Source organism: Schistocerca piceifrons, chromosome 4, assembly GCF_021461385.2.
Source record: "Schistocerca piceifrons isolate TAMUIC-IGC-003096 chromosome 4, iqSchPice1.1, whole genome shotgun sequence".
NCBI classification, from domain to species: Eukaryota; Metazoa; Arthropoda; class Insecta; order Orthoptera; family Acrididae; genus Schistocerca; species Schistocerca piceifrons.
In genome coordinates this window covers 146,557,483-146,580,464 of record NC_060141.1, presented here as the reverse complement: position 1 = coordinate 146,580,464, position 22,982 = coordinate 146,557,483, and the positions used below count along the sequence as shown (strand labels likewise).

The 22,982-nt window shown below is 41.0% G+C and overlaps 1 protein-coding gene across 7 annotated transcripts in view; it reads right to left on the bottom strand.

The window, feature by feature from the left end:
• LOC124796349 (DNA primase large subunit-like) overlaps positions 1-22,982 on the bottom strand; it is a 189,125-nt gene that overhangs the window by 118,027 nt on the left and 48,116 nt on the right. For 5 of the 7 annotated variants that reach the window (XM_047260495.1, XM_047260497.1, XM_047260492.1 and 2 more), the window contains 2 exons: positions 19,428-19,711; positions 7,042-7,349 (listed from right to left, as the gene is read on the bottom strand). In XM_047260495.1, coding sequence (XP_047116451.1) covers positions 7,042-7,349; positions 19,428-19,711 — 592 coding nt within the window. The remainder of the gene's footprint in view (positions 1-7,041; positions 7,350-19,427; positions 19,712-22,982) is intronic. The other 2 variants (XM_047260496.1, XM_047260499.1) reach the window with 1 other exon arrangement.

Genomic DNA, 22,982 nt, shown 5'->3' with positions numbered 1-22,982 from the left:
ACAATGGGCTTACCCAGTCTCAGCTCTGGGAAACTGATGCTTCCTCACTATTGCATTGGGAATTCACCCTCACTCCAGATCCAGTTAAAGATGGCAAGGATATGACGTTGGCAACCCACTGGTATGTGCCTGATCATTTGGTTGTGGATGTAGTCTGGCCCTGGGGCTGTACCAGTGCAGTGGGCTTTACACTAATGAATTCCAACTTCTTGTTGAATGGAGCATTATATGGCTCCAGGTGCTGCTTTAGAACAAAAAAGGCAGGTTGATAATTCTCAGATGCTGAGCCTCGAGCACAATGCAGAGAAAAATGTTCGGCAATAGTATCCAGGTCAGTGTAAGCAGTGCTATTCAAGGTAATACCAGGTACACCTGCAGGTGTCTGGTATCCCTAGAGACGTCTGAACTTAGCCCAAACCTGCAAAGCAGAGGTATGAGATTGATTGTTGAAGCATGCCATTCCTAGCATTCTCACTTCCATCGATTTATTGGGTTGCGGACTATGACATGGAGCCACTTAGGTAACGAGGTGCTCCGTTGGTGAGTGCCACTTATTGCGTTGGAGAGCCTGTATGATCTCTAATGGCCTCTGTGATTTCTGATAACCACTAAGGTACTGTCTTCCACCTGGGTAGCCCCAAAAGAATGGCATGGTTGAGCGGCCCTGAGGGCCCACGGTAAGAGGTGTAACAGGCAGGAGTACTGTCGCCAAAGGGAACAACTGCTCCTACTTCTTTCTGGCCGGTTGGTAAGTGATCTGTCCAGTCTTGTATCTTCTTCTCTCTTTGGGAAACAGTGAGCAGGGAGAATGCAGCTTTCTCATCACAAGTTGACACCAATTGGGGGGGGGGGGGGGGGGGGGTCACGAGGATAATTCCATGTAGCACTTGTCCACAATCTCTACAGATGGAGCTAGCATTGCAACATGAAGACGTGTCCAAATTTCAAACACCTGAAGCACTGGAGGGGGGATATAAGGTTTCACAGTGCATCAGTGTACCATCGACTTGACTTTTCAGGCAATGGATCACCCTCAAGGCTCAAGATGAGGTCATTAGTAGTAACCCTATTGTCCTTTGGCCTCTTGTGTACACAATAGACAAAGTGTACACCCCATCGCTCCAAGTTGGGGCATAGCTCATAATCATCAGGTCTCAGTGGAAAACGATGCCCTGAACCATGTTGCGGGAAGTGACAGTCACCAGCATGTCACTCATTTTGTTACAAGCAACCAGTGCCTTGTGAACTAAGTATGTGGGGGAGTATTTTTCTGCTTGCCACTTAGCCCTAGATTCCTTCCATGGTGTTGCCAGGGAAGGGAACATTTTAGAGTCATGTCACTCTTCATTAAAAGAGGACTGTCCTTTCACAGAGGCTGCTGGGGCCATATGATCGTCAGCGTTTGCTTCATTTGCAAATCATCAGCCATCCACTCTGCCACCCACTCTGAACACAGGCTCTCCCCATTAGAGCCAACCAGTCTCAGCAAAGGCTACCTGGCCAGTTATCCATTGCTTGGAGTCCCCGTGCTCCAGTCACAACAGGCAAGTACTCCTTGGCATGCATGGAGTGTTTTCAGCTCAGGCACCAACAGCACAGTCCCTGCTTGGTCAGGGGGCTACCACCGTGCAAGTATTTGATGAAAGCCACACAATGGAAGGGCTACCACATAGGGTTTTGTGTATATTACCTTATTAGAGGGAAGGCTCCAAAGATGGATAGGCACGCCAAATTGGGCAACCTTCCCTGTACAAATCTGCAATTCTGGAGAATTTTGAAAATTGGTGGCAGGTCAAACCTAACAATGCGGCCCATGTGTGTATTTAATGAAAGGTTTTAGAAAAGGTTGGAAGTGGAAACTAGTCCCAATCATAAACAAGGGTCTGCACAAAGAAAACCATAAAGGGGAGACGCAGAGGGGGAAGGGGACTGTGAAAGTACCAGCTTGAAGCATGGAGAGGAAGTAACGCTGCAAAGCTATGGCCCTGCGGTAGCCAGGCACCTACTCACAAAAGAATTGTGAGCCCGCTGGGGAGACCTACAAAGAGCTATGCAGATTCACCAGAATGTTTAATTACTATTGTTGACACTTATCTTTCTTAAACAGTTGTGCAGGAGCCACTCAACTGCCTACTTAAAGGAAAACACACATTGATCTACCGGAAGGTTCTGTGGTCACTACAAACAAAATCTGCTTTTGAAGATCTCAAGAAGGCTCTGTCTCAGACTACACTACTGGCCTACCCAAAATAGACATATCTTCTTTGGTGGATGCAAGCCAGATGGCAACAAAAGGTCAATGGACGATGGTAACCATTTGCATTGCTTTTGACAAATCTCATTGAACAATGACAGAAGTGGAGTGCAATTGATAGAGAATTGCTTGCCATCTACCCGGCCATCAAACATTGTAGATCGTGTGTTGAAGGTCATAATTTTTTATGAATCACAGATCATTAACTGCTCACAATCATTTTTCAACACCTAACTGACCTCTACTTATCCTGCCAATGCAGACAGGTGCAATTTATAGCACTGTTCACAGCTGACATACAGCACAAATAAGGGCAGGATACTATATGGTGGATTGTGTCTCCCAACTAGTTCAAGCTCTATTAATTGGACTAACATTGATAGCGAACAACAAGAAAATCATTTTCTTCAACATCACCTCAGAGATCCATAATCCACAGCATTGCAACTTGAATTTGTGCCAATGCCTGGGACGCAGAATGGAATTTGGCTTGATGGGAATGGAGAGAGACAGGAGCCATGCATTCTTGAGAAGTAGCACCACGAATATTCAATGCCTTGCACATTCCTTGGAATCTACAGTTCAGCCAAACTAGCTGCTTACAAAGCCATTTGTCCCAGTATACAGAAAGACTGATGTGCCTGGGCCAACACCTTCACAAGTTTTCAACACAAAAAAAGGTCAGACACATTTTTGCGCCAACTGAGAGCTTTCCTATGTCAGCAATATGCTTTGCACACCTTAACATGAACATTGTGAGACCACTGTTGCAGTCATCAGAGTGTCATTACTTCTCACAATAGTCGACCACTTCACCAGACAGCCAGAAGCAGTGCCTGTTGCAGATGTCTCTGCTAAATCTGTTGGCAGAGCATTAGTTCAGTTATGGTCCACGAGATATGACATTCCACAAACCATAACCACAAACAGAAAACATCAATTTGATAAGCTATTATTTCTCAGGAATTACTCCAATTCTACAGCTACAATGACATTCACACAATAAGCTATGATCTTGCCAGTAATGGGATGGCAGAGCAAACGCTCACATTCGTACAACAAGCTATGACCTCACTAGTAATTGGACTGTTACAGCAAGTACCTCACAACCTAAAAACTGCCTTGATGTGTAGAGTTTCACTGCAATTTGACACACTACTGTTAGCCCTGCTGGGGCACACACACACACACACACACACACACACACACACACACACACACACACAGAGAGAGAGAGAGAGAGAGAGAGAGAGAGAGAGAGAGAGAGAGAGAGAGAGCTCAAAGATGACTCTACACTCACTCTACTCTCACCACCCTACTCCAGGCCCAACAGTGTTATTTCCAGATGTAGCAATGTGTTTCATTTTGGATGGGGATGGTAAACAAGACATCACTTCTATTGAATGACTCAAATCAGCATTTGCCGACACAGATACACTCTTCCCGTCTACCACAATGGCAACTCCAAGAGTGTGACCCTTCGCACACTTCTGCTCAGATTCAGCAGAAGACACCATTATGCTGAGTAGAGAGAAGCCAATGGAGCACCTACCATCACCTGCCCAAACAACTATTTCCACACTCAGTCGCAGACAAGTAAAGTTCAAATTTCTGCATATGCAAAGTGTTCCTGGGTTCAGCACAGGGGCACACCTACCAACAGCTGTTGCAAATCAGCTGCCTGGGACATGACCCTGCTATCTGTCAGTCAACAGCTGACAAATGTGCAATCTGAGCTAACATTTACGTACAAGTGACAGTGGGCGGCTAAAGAGGCAGACAATACAGCCAGACCATATTCATTGCACCTGTCCCTATAAAACCACAAAAACATTGAGAAAGGGCCTGCTGTGTTCTGCTCAAGTGGCTGCCATCCCCAAAAAGTCCTTGAGGAAAACTAAAGGAGATGAGGAATCCAATGTTTCCAGTCATTGCTTCAGCAAATTCTGTGCTTCAGCTGTTCAAAAAATAAGGAAGCTGATGTGGTGTCTCATGATAGTCATCATGATATGACACACAATGAGCAGCAAGTGTTATTGCTGACTAAAGACATTTGTGGCCTGTGCTTTGCTTAAACTACATGCAATGTAATTGTGCACTAATCAAGTGTCTATTATTCAGTGTTAACAAATAGCATTTTATGTTCAACATTAAATAATGTGCTATTTATGTGGTTAGGCCATACGAACTCTGAATCCCATAATCTTATTATTAAAAACCTGTTCTCATTAACAAGATTCACTGCTCTGTATGAACATGCCTCAGAGCAGTGAGGTACTACATGATTTATTTCATCAACTGTGCATCATCATCCTTTAGTTCATTAACAATTGGGTACATATTAACTGTTTCAGCTGAGTACTATCCATCAAAATGTTATCAGGAAGTATCCTGCTATCCTGTTGCGTAAAATCTGGAAAATTTACCACTGAAATCAGACTGAAACAGCAAAAGAATGATCTCGGTTCACTTTTCCCATCAGACTCTTAAGAAATCTACAATGAAATCTTCAGAAACTACTAGTTATTCCTTCTTGTCTTACAAGCAACTTAATAATGCTTGTAGGTCTCTTATATCTGAAAGCTTTCTAAAGGGGGTATCTGTATATTGTTACAATTACAAGAGAAGTTCTGATCTACACAAGAACTGCTGTTTCAACAGTTTTTGATGTTGTGTCCAACTTTTACATTTATAATACCTGATATTCAACTTCTCTATCCCTGTGACTATACAGTTTTCCATTCTCATGAAACAAATTAATCTTTCTTTTCTGGAAACTGTTGCATATATTATGGTTCTGTTCTGTTCCAATTTCTTTCACGGCTGCCTGTTTATAATCCGACTAACCTCAAAAATGTGCCCCCCTGACTGATGTAATCATAGGGATTTTGCCTTATGCGCTTTAACGTCAGCAGGTCCCGTACTTTCTTATAAAAAATTAATATCACAGCAGTACGAAAAGCTGTCATTTTCTGTCCTCTGTAGGCAGAGCTATTTAACTATCACAGCCAAAGAGTTTCTCATGCTACAGAAAACATAAACAAATGACCACAAAGGATGCCAGTGCATGAATTCAATTCCACACTGTTTTATGACTCTAGAAAGTGACTGGACTTTTCAGTCCCATCAGGCAGAAAAGGGTTAAAGTTGTTCCTAGAAGTTTGCTGCACTCTACTTTGTTCAAAAACTGTTTGAGGCTCTTCCCTTATTTCAGGTAAAAAGCCAAACTGATTAACTGATTGCTAAAAGAAATTTGAACTGTGATGGCCAGGGTTTTCTCCTTTTGCTCGTTACTTGTTACCTTTTCCCAGTTCCCACTGTCTCCTTCCCCCTTCAATCTATCTAATTCAAAATATTCCTTTTCTGGTTCTGCCTGAAGGCCACAAATGTTTTTTCCCTGTTCTACGATCCTCTTGTCTTGACTGCATTATCAGCTTAACGGGATAACCTCATCTGATATTTTACTGGCCTCCCCACAACTGCCCCAGTGAAACACCACTCCACAGTCCTGACATGTTGAGGCATAGTAACTCAACCCTTAGGCTGTAGAGAAAAGGAATTTTTGGGCAAACAAGGAAAAATGGTTGGGCACTTGTGTTTAAACCTCCCAGTCTCAGTGCAGAGAATAAAAGGCACGAAGTTATTCTCTAGATATGTACTGCAGACAGATAATAAACTATTTGTTGCCCACTACATGGACTCAGTACTTCACAGGATGCAGATAATCATCGAAGTTAGAGGTACTGTACTTGGTCATCTAATGCTACTTTAGTAGTAATTTTAATCTCTTTGCCCAATTAGTTTAATATTTTTGACTGAAGAAAGAAATGATACTGAAATTTGCCTAATGTGTGACTGAAACCAAACACTTAACATAGTTATGTGCACCAGCCCTGCTGCAGAATAACCTTGCCACTGTTCTGAAGAGCCTTCCAATTTCCCACAACATATTTCCAAATAAATAATACTAAGAATGAGATGGCACAGGTATTTCACTCAAAGTCAAGACATGAAGCTCCTTTATTAATTTACGCAGTTATAAGCATACTTTAGTTTTATAAACAGGGTGATTTTGTGATGATGTCACAGAGTCTCAGGGATGATGAATTTAAGGTAAGAGAACCTGGTCCAGAAACGACCAAGTCTGAAGTTATAAAATCTTTCTGATACTCCTGACGATAGACCTCTTCTACTGCAAGCTCTTTGCTTTCCATTTTTTGGGAGTCATAGTATGGACCAAAATAAGAAAAAAAATTCAGTAAACACTGCCTCTAAAATGGATACCTTAAGAGCTATGAGCGCTTGTTCAGCAGAAGACGTGTATTTCACAGTAGCAAAGATGAACAAGTGTTCATAGCTCTTAAGGTATGCTATTTCGAGCCCATATTTACTGGACATTTTTTCCCTTGCTTTGGTCCATACTACCTCCTCCCAATACATGGAAAGCAAAGAGCTTGCAATAGAAGAGGTTTACTGTCAGAGGCATCTGAACGGTTTCCGCTTATAACTTTCAACTCAGTCTTTTCTGAACCAGGCTCCCATACCTCAGATTTATACATTTACCCTTCACCATCATCGCTGAAAGTTTGTAACACCATCACGGAATCACACTATGTAGTACTACATGCCTCGTAACACCTGCATAGCATGGCAGGTGGCAAAAAATTTAGCTCTAGTCAATTTTTTCTTGAAAAAAAAATGTACAAAATTATTTATGCAGCCACATGATTAAAGTTTGTAAAATACTTGAAATGAAACAGAGTTACGAAATGTTTATAGGTCCTCACCTGACAAGGAGGGAACAGGTGTGCATGGGTGTCAACATTGTTTGCTTCTAAGATATTTTGGTTCAGACCAACACTGCGATTCTGGAACCATGCACTTAGTTTCTGCAGTATTCCTTTTAGTCGCTCATCTGAGAGGACAGACTGTAGGCACCCACGTTCTGCTGCAGAACTGCAAGCTGCCCTCAACTGTGTTGCAAAGAGAGTAGGCAGCAGCTGCCTACGCCATCCTCCACAAGGCACTCTGGCCACACCTTCAGAAAGTTCCACCAGCCTCTTTCGTACTAGTTGCAGGCACGCCGTGAAAGGCACTAATGAATCAGAATAAAAAACTGCCTTATAGTAACTTAAAGAGTAATGAACAGTTACTAGAGGGGTTCTAATATAATTAAGAACTATCTCCACAGATATTCTTTGATACATGAAACAGCTCATAACAATTTAATAAACTGATGCACAATATGCTACTGTTTGCAGCAGGCAGTTCTGTACTCTACATCAGCTAGACACCAATTCACGTTGAAATATTCATGTACAATTAATTCAAAAGATCTTATTATTTGTACCTAACATTCATCAAAGAATACTGTTTACACTTTAACTAGAGTAACGTGCATGTATAAGGTGAGTGGCAGTGTAGCACATGACACACCAGCCAACAGCATCATCCTGCCACACTTTCCCGCAGCTTGTACGAGTATTTCAGGATGCTTGTTGAACATCTAACACCAATTTTCATATTTGTGCATGTGTGGTGATTGTTACTGTGCTGTGCAATGTTTCTTGTGACTGACATACAGCAAACAAAAAATAACATTAACAAGCAATAGTGACAAATTTATATGTACATACATGTTTCAAAAGGTAGTAAGAAGCAGAAAGTGTCCCTTGTGACAGATTTCCTGTTGACCACAAAGTAGAATAGGCTCACTCAGTGATAGCAAGTTACAGTTGCAATTAAAGTATTAAAATTAATGTTCACATTACATGTCAAAATCAAATATCCTATATAGGGCCTACAGCTATAACCTTAAATAATGATATCATCATTGTCTACATCATGGTAGTCTTTTATATTGTAACACAGAATTTTTGTTAGGCAGTCATATATTTTTAATTTTTTAAATGGCAAGGATCGAGCAGTAAGAGCAAACTTGTTAAAAATTTTGGCGGGCATTCACTTTGTGAGAGTTTCCTGTTATTGGTAGGCTGTGCCTTGAAATGTCAATGTTTGCCTTATTTCTGTTATGTTCATGAATTGTTTCCTTGGCAATACATTCTTTAATACTGTTCTTGACAAATAACGCAGACTCATAGATATACAGATTCACCAATGTTAGTATCCTAGGCCTTTAAAAGAGTGAGACAGTGCTCTATACGACCAGCCTTGCGTATTACATGGACAGTTTTTTGGACTTTTAAAATGTTGCTGATATGAGCAGAATGTCTCCCATATGAGTAGGCCATATGAGATAGGTTACCGAAAGAGCGCAAAATATGTCATTTGGAAATAATTATTACTGGCAGTATCTCTCAGTTTCCACAAGGTAGGACTTTTGTGAGATCTTTTTACAGACTTGGCTGATATGCTCTTCCCAACTGAGTTTATCATCAATATGTATTCCTACAAGTTTGACATAAGTTTACTGGCTACCGACCAATTTAATACACTGTCATTTGCCTCAGGCAGCAACAGCTAGAGGGTTTAATGTGGAAAAGAGAGAGAGAGCAAACTGGCAATGCTACAAAATGCTCTGGGCAAAGAACTTGTCACCCTCTCGTTATATGAGCTGCATGTCACTAGTGCCCCTTATTACCAATAAACGATCAATGAATGACAAACTGGAGATCATTACACTGTCACTTACTATAAATGAAGTTTTTTCATTGTTTATATTGTCAGCAAGTAAAGCTCTGGTTCTTTAAGGAATTCAGCTCCTATGTATGAAAGAGCTCCAAACTTCTGATTACTTTACAAATGAGTTAATGTGTTGAATATATGTCATTAAGTATATAAGCAATAAAAGTTTCAAAAAGGTTTTAAATTATGTTTAAAGTTTTTTAGGTTTGAAATTATGTTTAAAGTTTTTTAGAAGTTGCTAAGTGTTCTCACTGTCAAACATTGGATGAGTATAGCTTGGGTAATTTGCACTCCATTTTAGGCAAAACCTAGTGTTTTAAGCATCTCATGTTTATGACACATTTCTTGAATTAAGTGTTGTACAATGATGATTTCGCAGGTACATTCTGTGGTATACATGGATCCTGTCTACAAAATATTTTGTGAATGGAGTTAGTAGTAAGGAAGCAATAAATTAAAACTTCACACCTGATGTGGCATTTTTATTACATGAACAGCAAAGATGTAAGTAACAAAATTTTTTCCCTTCATGATTTTGTTCAGGGTGTCAGTGAGAAAGAGTTTCATAAAGGTTTGAAATTACATGTTAAGTCCCTGAATTTGCTCTCATAATAAAATAATGAATGAATAAAGTTTGGGTATTTGCATATGGTAAGTTATGCTGTCACAATGCGTATATACAGTTTGTAACTATAATACTTGTCTTACTGTGTTAAAAATTAACATAACATTATCTCTCTTTATGAGTGCATTATGACAGTATTTTAAATTTTTAAATTTGGCCAATAATTATTTGAAATATTGAAAATCAAATTTTTGATCCACCTTGGAGCTTTTAAATTGCTACCCTGTACCTGGAACCATGAACCAGGCTGGCAATTTAGCAACATAGATATGTTATTAGGATTTATAACTATCAGCTGTTGCTGCCAGGACATGGATTTATTTGTAAGAAAAACCACACTGTCATGTATTTACATACACTATGTGATCAAAAGTATCCAGACACCACCAAAAACATACATTTTTCTTATTAGGTGCATTGTGCTGCCACCTACTGCCAGGTACTCCATATCAGCAACCTCAGTAGTCATTAGACATCGTGAGAGCAGAATGGGGTGCTCTGCGCAACTCACAGACTTCAAACGTGGTCAGGTGATTGGGTGTCATTTGTGCCTTATGTCTGTATGTGAGATTTCCACACTCCTAAACATCCCTAGGTCCACTGTTTCTGATGTGATAGTGAAGTGGAAACATGAAGGGACATGTACAGCACAAAAGCGTGCAGGCTGACCTTGTCTACCGACTGAAAGACCGTCCACAGTTGAAGAGGATCGTAATGTGTAATAGGCAGACATCTAACCAGACCACCACACAGGAATTCCAAACTACATCAGTATCCACTGAAAGTTCTACGACAGTTAGGTGGGAGGTAAGAAAACTTGGATTTCATGGTCGAGTGCCTGCTTATAAGCTACATATCACACCGGTAAATGGCAAACGACACCTTGCTTGGTGTAAGGAGCGTAAACATTGCATGATTGAACAGTGGAAAAATGTTGTGTGAAGTGACAAATCATGGTCACAATGTGGCGATCTGATGGCAGGGTTTGGGTATGGCGAATGCCCATTGAACGTCATTGCCACTGTGTGTAGTGCCAACAGTTTAAATTCAGAGGCATTAGTGTTATGGTGTGGTCATGTTTTTCATGGAGGGGGCTTGCACCCCAGGTTGCTTTGCATGGCACTATGACAGCACAGGCCTACACTGATGTTTTAAACACCTTCTTGCTTCCCACTGTTGAAGAGCAATTCGGGGTTGGTGATTGCATCTTTCAACACGATCAAGCACCTGTTCATAAAGCACGGCCTGTGGTGGACTGGTTACACAACAATAACATCCGTGTAATCGGCTGGCCTGCACAAAGTCCTGACCTGAATCCTACAGAACACTTTTGGGATGTTTCGGAATGCTGACTTCATGCCAGGCCTCACCGACCGACATCAATACCTCTCCGCAGCACTCCATGAAGAATGGGCTGCCATTCCCCAAGAAACGTTCCAGCACCTGATTGTATGTATGAATGCTAGAGTGGAAGCTGTCATCAAGGCTAAAGGCGGGCCAACACTATTTAATTCCAGCATTACCGATGGAGGGCGCCATGAACTTTTAAGTCATTTTCAGCCAGGTGTCTGGACACTTTTGATCACATAGTGTACTTCAGCCAATTGGGTTTCTTGCATAGTTGATTCTCTGTTCAAAGATTTGATCATGAAAAGAAAGATTTTACAGGGTAGTGAATAAAGGGATTTATTTTGAATGTAATAGGATCACTATAAAGAGTACAGCAACGAGATTATTGGGAAAGCTAAAGACATCTCCCCTGCCACTACAGAATAAGGAATAGGAACATTTTGATTAAGAAACGACAAGGGAAAATCTGAGTTCTCTTTATACCAACGGAGGAAATATTTGTCAATGATCAAGTGTATTAGAGGGAGGAAGGTCATTTGGACCAGGAAACTGGTAAAGTTGGGAGGATAAGGACAGTATGCAAGACTTTTGTTCTACGCACAAAAATTACCTTAAGAGCTTCGGATAAGAACAGAGATTAGAAAACAAACAGCAAAATTTTAACAAGTAAGTACTGATGATAGGTATTAGCCACCAGTGAAGTGTGTGCTATCAGTTGCAAGAAATGCTGAAGACAGAATGCTCATTCAACTCACAGATGCTTCCTACACGGATACCACAAGAAGAGTACGAGTGGCTAAATTTGCATCTACACCCGTACTCCGCAAGCCGCCTGAAGGAGTGTAGCGGAGGGTTCTTTGAGTACCTCTATCAGTTCTCCCTTCTATTCCAGTCTCGTATTGTTTGTGGAAAGAAAAATTGTCGGTATGCCTCAGTGACCTCTGTGAGGGCTCTAATCTCTCTGATTTTATCCCCATGGTCTCTTCGCGAGATATACGTAGGAGGGAGCAATATATTGCTTGACTCCTCGGTAAAAGTATGTTCTCAAAACTTCAACAAAAGTCCGTACCGAGCTACTGAGCATCTCTCTTCCAGAGTCTTCCACTGGAGTTTATCTATCATCTCCGTAACACTTTCGCAATTACTAAATGATCCTGTAATGAAGCACGCTGCTCTCCGTTGGATCTTCTCTATCTCTTGTATCAACCCTATCTGGTACGGATCCCACACCGGTGAGCAGTATTCGAGCAGTGGGTGAACATGTGTACTGTAACCTACTTCCTTTGTTTTTGGACTGCTTTTCCTTAGGATTCTTCCAATGAATCTCAGTCTGGCATCTGCTTTACTGACAATTAATTTTATATGGTCATTCCATTTTAAATCACTCCTAATGCCTACTCCCAGATAATTTATGGAATTAACTGCTTCCAGCTGCTGACGTGTTATATTGTAGCTAAATGATAAATGAATTTTCTTTCTACATATTCACAGCATATTACACTTGTCTACATTGAGATTCAATTGCCATTCCCTGCACCATGCGTCAATTCGTTGCAGATCCTCCCGCATTTCAGTACAATTTTCCATTGTTACAACCTCTCAATATACTACAGCATCATCCGCAAAAAACCTCAGTGAACTTCTGATGTTATCCACAAGGTCATTTATATATATTATGAATAGTAATGGTCCTACGACACTCCCCTGCGGCACACCTGAAATAACTCTTACTTCGGAAGACTTCTCTCCATTAAGAATGACATGCTGCTTTCTGCTATTAGTTTTGTATAAAAAGAAGTGGCGCATGAGCCACAAGAGTAGTAAAATGAAAAGAGCCAATTAGGGCAGTGAGAGTGACACTCAGTAAGTCTGCATTATTGTCTATCTGAAGCTGTTTGTGCGAGTCTCTTTCGGAGGCTGTAATACGAGAAATTTATTGGTCATGATACAAAATAAGAAAAGTGATATACTCTACGTTTTATTTAAAAATAAGCACATCATCAAAATCAAATGCTGGGACTTTCTGAAGCAATAACTCCTGAGGATATCAAAGTTAAGTATCTCATCATATGGAGCAGCTAAGTTGTTATGTGAACATTTATTAACTGTGACTGAAACTTTCTAGTTTTCACTCATCTACATACTTGTGAATGGTAGAGGCCCAAACTATTAAGTCACACCAATGGTATTGTTGAGAATTTACTATTGCCGTTGTCCAATTACAGATAAAATACAAAAACTGAATATTTTATTCTCACTCAGCATCAGTGACAAAATGCATTTAAGCGTGGCATTTGAAAGCACACTTCATGCACACAACTGCTACCACCAGAAGCTCTGATTGCAATGTGACTCCCCACATGAATAGCAATCTGGAGTGGGGTGGGGAAGGGGGAGGGATATGAGGGTATGAGTGGAAGGGGGATAGAAGAGTGCAGTCTAGAGGAACATGCAGGGACTAGACAGCAACCTGATCAGACTGCTATGTGCAGTGCCGGCAGACAGGGTGGAGGAAAAAATGGGGAGAAGAACGGAGAGTAACAGAGAAGGGGAAAAGACTGGTGCATGCATTGGCAGAGGGCGGGGCTATGTCAAAAGGGAGGTGGTGATAGGATAGAGGGGGCAGAAACTGTTGCATGGAGGGTGAGGGGACAGTACATTACAATAGGTTGAGGCTGAGATAATATGGAGAGCAGAGAATGTGTTATAAGGATAACTCTCATCTGCACAGTTCAGAAAAGGTGGTGGTGGTGGTGGTGGTGGTGGTGGTGGTGGTGGTGGAGGGAAGGATCCAGATGGCCCAGGTTGTGAAGCAGCCCAGGCCCACACCAGATTGCTCTTTACGTGACAGTGACATTCCAGTCACAGCTGCCAATGGTAGCAGTCGTGTGCTTGCTTGTGTGGAGGGGAAAAAAATTATATATATATATTTAACATTACATTCGTGACCTCATTGCCTGTTTCACCACACGCACCATTTGGATTCTTACCCCAGACAACAGTTTCTCAGAACTCCACAGTTGGGTAATAGCACTACACCATGTCCTTGGTTCTCACCACCACCCGCCTGGCATTAATTTACACTAATTTCTTCCACCTCAGCTTTTCTTCACTGTAGCTACTCTTTGCTGCACTCCATTTTAGTTTTCTACATCTTTCATTGTATTTCCTGTCTATTTTTCACCACCCCCATCCCACCTCTGTTACGTACAAACCACTTAGCTTTTCACTCTTATCAACTGGTGCACGATGTTTTAGTAGTAATGTGTCTTGCATATTACCCTCTCTTCCACCTTTAAGCTCTCAGGTTTTCAAATCTCGTCCGATGCAGTCCCCGGTCAGTCAGTCTTTCCTTCTCATCCCATACTGTAAGTGTCCCTGACCTGCAGTTCTGGGTGACTTTCCTGAAATCTACCCCTTTTCCTAGACCTCTCCAGTCCTTTTCCTTCACCCTTTTTCCTTCCTCTTCAACCTTTCTGCCTGAAGAAGGAACCACTGGCTTCAAAAGCTTGCAAATCACAACAGTCTTACGTGTGTGTTCTGCTGGCATTTGTTGAGTAGATTTTTTTCTCTATTCAACTAATTAAATAATTTTATTGGCAATTTGTGTGTGTGTGTGTGTGTGTGTGTGTGTGTGTGTGTGTGTGTGTGTGTGTGTGTGTGTGTGTGTGTGAACAGGAAACCACAGAAATTAGACAGGAAAGTACAGGGTGTTTCAAAAATGACCGGTACATTTGAAACGGTAATAAAAACTAAACGAGCAGCGATAGAAATACACCGTTTGTTGCAATATGCTTGGGACAACAGTACATTTTCAGGCAGACAAACTTTCGAAATTACAGTAGTTACAATTGTCAACAACAGATGGCGCTGCGGTCTGGGAAACTCTATAGTACTATATTTTCCACATATCCACCATGCGTAGCAATAATATGGCGTAGTCTCTGAATGAAATTACCCAAAACCTTCGACAACGTGTCTGGTGGAATGGCTTGACATGCAGATGAGATGTACTGCTTCAGCTGTTCAATTGCTTCTGGATTCTGGCGGTACACCTGGTCTTTCAAGTGTCCCCACAGAAAGAAGTCACAGGGGTTCATGTCTGGCGAATAGGGAGGCCAATCCACACCGCCTCCTGTATGTTTCGGATAGCCCAAAGCAATCACACGATCATCGAAATATTCATTCAGGAAATTAAAGACGTCGCCCGTGCGATGTGGCCGGGCACCATCTTGCATAAACCACGAGGTGTTCGCAGTGTCGTCTAAGGCAGTTTGTACCGCCACAAATTCACGAAAAATGTCCAGATAGCGTGATGCAGTAATCGTTTCGGATCTGAAAAATGGGCCAATGATTCCTTTGGAAGAAATGGCGGCCCAGACCAGTACTTTTTGAGGATGCAGGGATGATGGGACTGCAACATGGGGCTTTTCGGTTCCCCATATGCGCCAGTTCTGTTTATTGACGAAGCCGTCCAGGTAAAAATAAGCTTCGTCAGTAAACCAAATGCTGCCCACATGCATATCGCCTTCATCAATCCTGTGCACTATATCGTTAGCGAATGTCTCTCGTGCAGCAATGGTAGCGGCGCTGAGGGGTTGCCGCGTTTGAATTTTGTATGGATAGAGGTGTAAACTCTGGCGCATGAGACGATACGTGGACGTTGGCGTCATTTGGACCGCAGCTGCAACACGGCGAACGGAAACCCGAGGCCGCTGTTGGATCACCTGCTGCACTAGCTGCGCGTTGCCCTCTGTGGTTGCCGTACGCGGTCGCCCTACCTTTCCAGCATGTTCATCCGTCACGTTCCCAGTCCGTTGAAATTTTTCAAACAGATCCTTTATTGTATCGCTTTTCGGTCCTTTGGTTACATTAAACCTCCGTTGAAAACTTCGTCTTGTTGCAACAACACTGTGTTCTAGGCGGTGGAATTCCAACACCAGAAAAATCCTCTGTTCTAAGGAATAAACCATGTTGTCCACAGCACACTTGCACGTTGTGAACAGCAAACGCTTACAGCAGAAAGACGACGTACAGAATGGCGCACCCACAGACTGCGTTGTCTTCTATATCTTTCACATCACTTGCAGCGCCATCTGTTGATGAAAATTGTAACTACTGTAATTTCGAAAGTTTGTCCGCCTGAAAATGTACTGTTGTCCCAAGCATATTGCAACAAACGGTGTATTTCTATCGCTGCTCGTTTAGTTTTTATTGCCGTTTCAAATATACCGGTCATTTTTGAAACACCCTGTAAGAAAAAAGATAAAGGTAGGAGTAAGTCAAACAATCCACACGATCAAGGAAATTTTGCGAATAAATATTTTTATGTACTGAAAACATGTTGTAACTACAATTACCAAAAATGTATGCAGATTTTCTAGAGAAAACATAAAACAATCGCAAAGAAGTTGCCCACTAGACAGTGTCAGATCAGGAACACAAATAAATTAATAATAAATAAAAAACTAGCAGGCATAGCTGCACTGCTAGACTGTATGCTGAAAGAATGCATAGACAGCGCACAATCTTCCTTAGCTAATAACAGAGCAACATTACTTTTCAGCCTCTGACTGTGTGAATATCAAAAAGGGTTTCACTATGACGATTAAGGCTTTTGCTGTAATGGTACACTACCGCTCCTATCCCCTCTGAAAAAAAGTCTGCCTGTAATTCCGAGGTGTCCCTCTTCGTTCTCTCTTTATAAGGGCAGAAGATCAAATACACTCCTGGAAATTGAAATAAGAACACCGTGAATTCATTTTCCCAGGAAGGGGAAACTTTATTGACACATTCCTGGGGTCAGATACATCACATGATCACACTGACAGAACCACAGGCACATAGACACAGGCAACAGAGCATGCACAATGTCGGCACTAGTACAGTGTATATACACCTTTCGCAGCAATGCAGGCTGCTATTCTCCCATGGAGACGATCGTAGAGATGCTGGATGTAGTCCTGTGAAACGGCTTGCCATGCCATTTCCACCTGGTGCCTCAGTTGGACCAGCGTTCGTGCTGGACGTGCAGACCGCGCGAGACGATGCTTCATCCAGTCCCAAACATGCTCAATGGGGGACAGATCCGGAGATCTTGCTGGCCAGGGTAGTTGACTTACACCTTCTAGAGCACGTTGGGTGGGACGGGATACATGCGGACGTGCATTGTCCTGTTGGAACAGCAAGTTCCCTTGCCGGTCTAGGAATGGTAGAACGATGGGTTCGATGACGGTTTGGATGTACCGTGCACTATTCAGTGTCCCCTCGACAATCACCAGTGGTGTACGGCCAGTGTAGGAGATCGCTGCCCACACCATGATGCCGGGTGTTGGCCCTGTGTGCCTCGGTCGTATGCAGTCCTGATTGTGGCGCTCACCTGCACGGCGCCAAACACGCATACGACCATCATTGGCACCAAGGCAGAAGCGACTCTCATCGCTGAAGACGACACGTCTCCATTCGTCCCTCCATTCACGCCTGTCGCGACACCACTGGAGGCGGGCTGCACGATGTTGGGGCGTGAGCGGAAGACGGCCTAACGGTGTGCGGGACCGTAGCCCAGCTTCATGGAGACGGTTGCGAATGGTTCTCGCCGATACCCCAGGAGCAACAGTGTCCCTAAGTTGCTGGGAAGTGGCGGTGCGGTCCCCTACGGCACTGCGTAGGATCCTACGGTCTTGGCGTGCATCCGTGCGTCGCTGCGGTCCGGTCCCAGGTCGACGGGCACGTGCACCTTCCGCCGACCACTGGCGACAACATCGATGTACTGTGGAGACCTCACGCCCCACGTGTTGAGCAATTCGGCGGTACGTCCACCCGGCCTCCCGCATGCCCACTATACACCCTCGCTCAAAGGCCGTCAACTGCACATACGGTTCACGTCCACGCTGTCGCGGCATGCTACCAGTGTTAAAGACTGCGATGGAGCTCCGTATGCCACGGCAAACTGGCTGACACTGACGGCGGCGGTGCACAAATGCTGCGCAGCTAGCGCCATTCGACGGCCAACACCGCGGTTCCTGGTGTGTCCGCTGTGCCGTGCGTGTGATCATTGCTTGTACAGCCCTCTCGCAGTGTCCGGAGCAAGTATGGTGGGTCTGACACACTGGTGTCAATGTGTTCTTTTTTCCATTTCCAGGAGTGTATAAGTATAGGAATAATGAGAGGCCTGGTGATGGGATGAGAAGTGGGCATGGGGTAATCCATCATCTTCTATTTAAATCATTGGAGTAGTAAAAATGACATAGCATCACACAGTTGGGCAGCGTCATTAAAAAGAATTACACTGATGACAGCATGTCTGAATTTATCTGCATAGCCTTTGTATTGTCTCATAGTATGCAGCTGCATTCCTTATCATCCCTAGTGACATGAATTCCTATGGCTTCTTAAAATGAACTGCAAGGCATCATGGTAACAAGGCTTAACAGATATACAACAGACTCTTCTGAAGAGGGTATAAGGATGCTGGTGCATCACTATGATGAATGTCACAATTACTATGGTGATTATGATGAAAAATATGCAATATATACATATATACATTTAATATCAGTACAACAACCATTGATTATATCCATGTTTGCCTTAACTAAAAATCCTGAGAGAAGCTGAATGGGATGGAGGGGGGGGGGGGGGGGGGGGGGGGGAATCTCAACTCAAGTAATTTTCTGAAAGATGTGGCGCTGGAGGTCTCCCTTGAACTTTGATCATGAATGACTCCTCTTGTTGTTAGTTTTCCTGTAACCTTAAGCCTTGCCAGTCCATTTTGCTCCAATCATTTCCTGTACTCAATCAGGAAGAACAGCGCCACATTCTGAAAATTGGAAATTTTGCTTTTACTGTGTGTTCCTATCTGCCATTTGTTGAGCAATTTTGCTCTGTCTGTACAGTATTGCCAATAAATGGAGCTGTAACAGGACTATATACAACACATGAAGAGCTAAATTTTTTATTCTAGAGAAACTTAGGCCTGTATACTAAATATGAAGAGCTAAATATTTTATTGAACAGTAAGTTATCATATGTAATTCCAACTAAAGCAAACTCTTTTGTAAGTGCACTATGTGGCACCTACTGGGAGTCAGCAGCTTTAATTCTCATAAATGAACAGCTACTACTACCAATAATTTTGCATGATGATGATGAAGATGATGATGATGATGATGATTATTATTATTTTCTCTTGCCTCGTGTAACACCAGAAACAGCTACTCTACTCATTATAAACACTGTGTAGGTGCACATTGGACTTCACTGTAAACTGTGGGTTTTATTTGTGAAAACCATATGCAAACAGCTGTTTAATAATAATAAATAACATTTTAGTGTAACAAAAAAAATGAATTTTTGGAATTTTACCCTAGCTTGATAATTCATGACAGCATATTTCATATTTTTGGCCACAAGATGAATGATCATGCATCCACAAGTGACCAGTGTTGCATAAAGACATTTAAAATCTAATAAAAAAAATATTCTTTTACGCTTGTATCTGAAGTACACACAAACAGACAAGAAATATCAAATACTCTGCCTGTAACAACTCACAGTGGACCGCAAACTCCATACAGTCCTCTCTGTGATTAGTACTGAATGCATGAAGCAGGGCATCAGTTTGTAACTGGGTTAGAGTATTGTCTATTACAGAAAGGATTTCCAACATTTTCTGAGATTTAGCATAAAATTTCAAACCATCTGCAATATGCTTTCTAATTCTTCGGATTGCTCCAACAATTTCATTTTCAGTGATTGTATTAATACGTTTTAGAAAAAACCGTGTTTCACCTTCTATAAAGAAATCTCTGAACTCCAAACAAGACAAGGACATCAACCTGTAACAGAACAAATAAATTAATGATAAAAGTGCATAGATCATTAACTCATTACAGTTTTTACCTATTAATTCCAACCTATTAAGTGCTAAGATTCTCAATCTCCCCCCCCCCTAGGATTTTAGTATCAGTCACTACAAAAATCTGACTTCATAGGGACCCAGACAAACATTCCATACTCTAGAATGAATCAATTTTTTTAAAGTTATATCTGTTTTGAGAGAAGATAACTTTCCAGTGTCCTTCAGACCTGGAGTTTGCCATTTGTTCTCAGTATATTGAGTTTCATTCAGTTTTCACATTTTATATTTATTTGTATACTGGCGTGAAGTTGCATTACACTGTATTTGCTTTTATTTAAGTTGACAATATTTTCAGCAAATCATCAAGCATATTCAGGCAGCACTAACCTGTGTCTGATATGTTCTGAAATGAGGCGCCTTCCTGTGAACTGTTTCGGTCATGGTCATGAAATGCTAACAGGTCATTAGAAAATGTACAGTTATCTCTCTTTGAAATTACTTATCATACATACCATAGCCACCACTCAGGTAAGCAGATAATTTGCAGGTATGTCAAAGTTACTTTAGAAACTCTTAGTACATCATGCAAATTACAGTAGAAAGTCAATTTTAAAATTGCAGGTGCATATCATAATGTCAGTTACACAATAATTCATGTATTTTGAACCAACCATGTCGAGCAAAACAAAGCTCATATTGCATTACTAAGACCATGTTTTACATATAAGGTCTTGAATCATTAGGTAAGCATAGGACAGTGCTAATGCTCCATGGTTATAGAGCTCACAAACTCAAAGTTATCTATAAGTAATTCCGAAAACAAGGTGGAAGTAAGCAAAAAATTTCATGGAAAACAAAAACTGTGTGGATAAAAGTTAAGGCTATCATCTTGGATGACACCCAGGCCACGCTATTTCTCAATTTCTAAATAAAGACACTCAAACTGAATGTTTAGTTTCTGTTTACCCCCAAAGCCAATGCAAGTTTCATCATGAAAAACATTAATCACAACACTCTCAGAACAGATACTTTTGATATTGTAACTGCAATGGGAACAACAGCCAACTTTTAACAAAAACTTTAAGAAAAAAAAAAACAACCTTCCATTGCTTCAATGTAAGCGTTTTTAGTGGACATGCCATTTAAACATGATCTTCCAAAACTGGTCACGTTTAGAAACAGAAGTAACAAATATAAATTCACAGATCTATAAACTCTGTTCAAAATTTGCAAATATTACAGTAATTAAACCAAGTGAAACATGCAGAGAACATTATAAACTAAATGGATTTCACTTAAATAACCTTGGCAGAAGAGAAATCACAAACTTCACATTAGAAACCGAGACATAAGAAAAAGTACTAAGTGGCCCCACAGTACCACTTAGTTATAAGGAATAAAACATCACTATGGAAAACCCTGTACCCAAGGACAAATGCAGTGTAAAACATACAGATAACTCGAGTGAGTGTAGCACATTTGACTCTGAAAAATTTTTTATGGCCACGCCTCCTATATCAGGAGAGGCAATAGTAAAGAACTTTATGTCCACTTGTGTACAAACACATCCCAGAAGAGAGATAAGAGGGTGTCATAACAGGCAACCAACACCCTAGGTACCAAAGGCAATAATGTAGTATTCCACCTCCATCAAAAAGGTATGTATACCACCAAAATGTGCAGTCAATAACAAACGAGCTGGCATGCATTCAACTCTTATTCACAACAGAGCTGGAATATGTGTCATAAGCATTATAGACGAATGGTTGAAATCGGACCACATCTGTTCAAATAGCATACCTGGTTATGCATTGGAACCCCATTGCAGCTGAAAAAGTTGCAAAGGTGGAGGTGCTGTTGTATTTATAAAAAATCTGTAGAATATAGAAATTTGACCAGTTTGGTTATTTAAATAAAGGTAAGGATTTTGAGCTAGCTGCTATCAAAATTTTAGAAACAAATATAATTATTGCATGCTTTCATGGTTTCCCAGCAGCCAACGTATGTGCCGTTCTGAAACATCTTAAAATACTCCTAAATAAACTTCATCAAAACAAAAAGGTACTAATTTAACGTAGATTTTCAATCCCTGGGGCATGCGAGAAATCTCTATTGAATCTCACAGACTCATTCAGTGTGAAAGCTACAATAAAATTCACTACAAGATGCAAAAATTATACCAAAAGACCCTCGACCAGGTATGTATAAACTGTCTCTAGCAGATTGTAGAACCTTTTAAACCTTTCACATTTACTGAATGGTGGCCATTTTCGTTTGTAAGTGTGCGACGATGTTTCAGTTTAGAGACGTTAGCAAAAATATGAATATCTCTGCACTGGGTTAAGTTACAACATTGCAATTGACATGATTGTTTTTAGAAAAGTGTCCTCTACAACATTGTCTATTACACAAAATACCCTAAATTCAAAAGTAACCAGTCAAAATTACCTCCAAAGTTTGGTATCCAAATTTTCAAAAATCCACATTTTAGGCCCAAAAATAACAAACAAGGAGTGATTTATGACAGTCTATTTTTTTCTATAGTTAAATATCATACACTATTAGCATCATATAGAGCAAGAACACTTACAAATGTTTTCTTAATTTTTTATGAATTTTTGAGATTTGAAAATTTTCATTTTTTGTTAAGTTTGGGGTTAGTTATCTCAGGTGGCACTGAATATAAAAATATGATTTTTGCATAATTTGTACACCTCTATGATAGCAACGTACAGTAAAAATTGCAACATTGAAAACTGACTTACCAAAGGAATGAATTTTTGAAAATAAGGAGATAATTCACGTTACTCTACAACTGATCTTATGGCTGTTGCCTATTCATGTGTGATATTGGTGGGATATAATCAATTATTATTGAAGTAAGGTACTGAATTGTATACAAAAAGTGGAAACATCACTGAACTTAACATTTATATTACTTTGACATACATAAAAAAAATATTTTCAATTAACATCCTTCAAGATGTGACTGTTCCTAAATCTGATGGTGAATGTTAAGAACACTTATTTCATCAAACAGCTTCTGTGATATAGAGTAAGACCTCCAAGTTGCTGTGGTAAGTTCAAACACTGAAAGTTTCCTTAAATGTTTTTAATTGGTATCCAAACTTTGTCACTAGTAGATTTCTTGAATAATGTTCTTGGGCCAACAGGACGGTAAAAATGCACAAAAACATCATTGTTCTCCAAACTTATTCTTTCAACCTCTGCAAGCCACCACTGTCCAT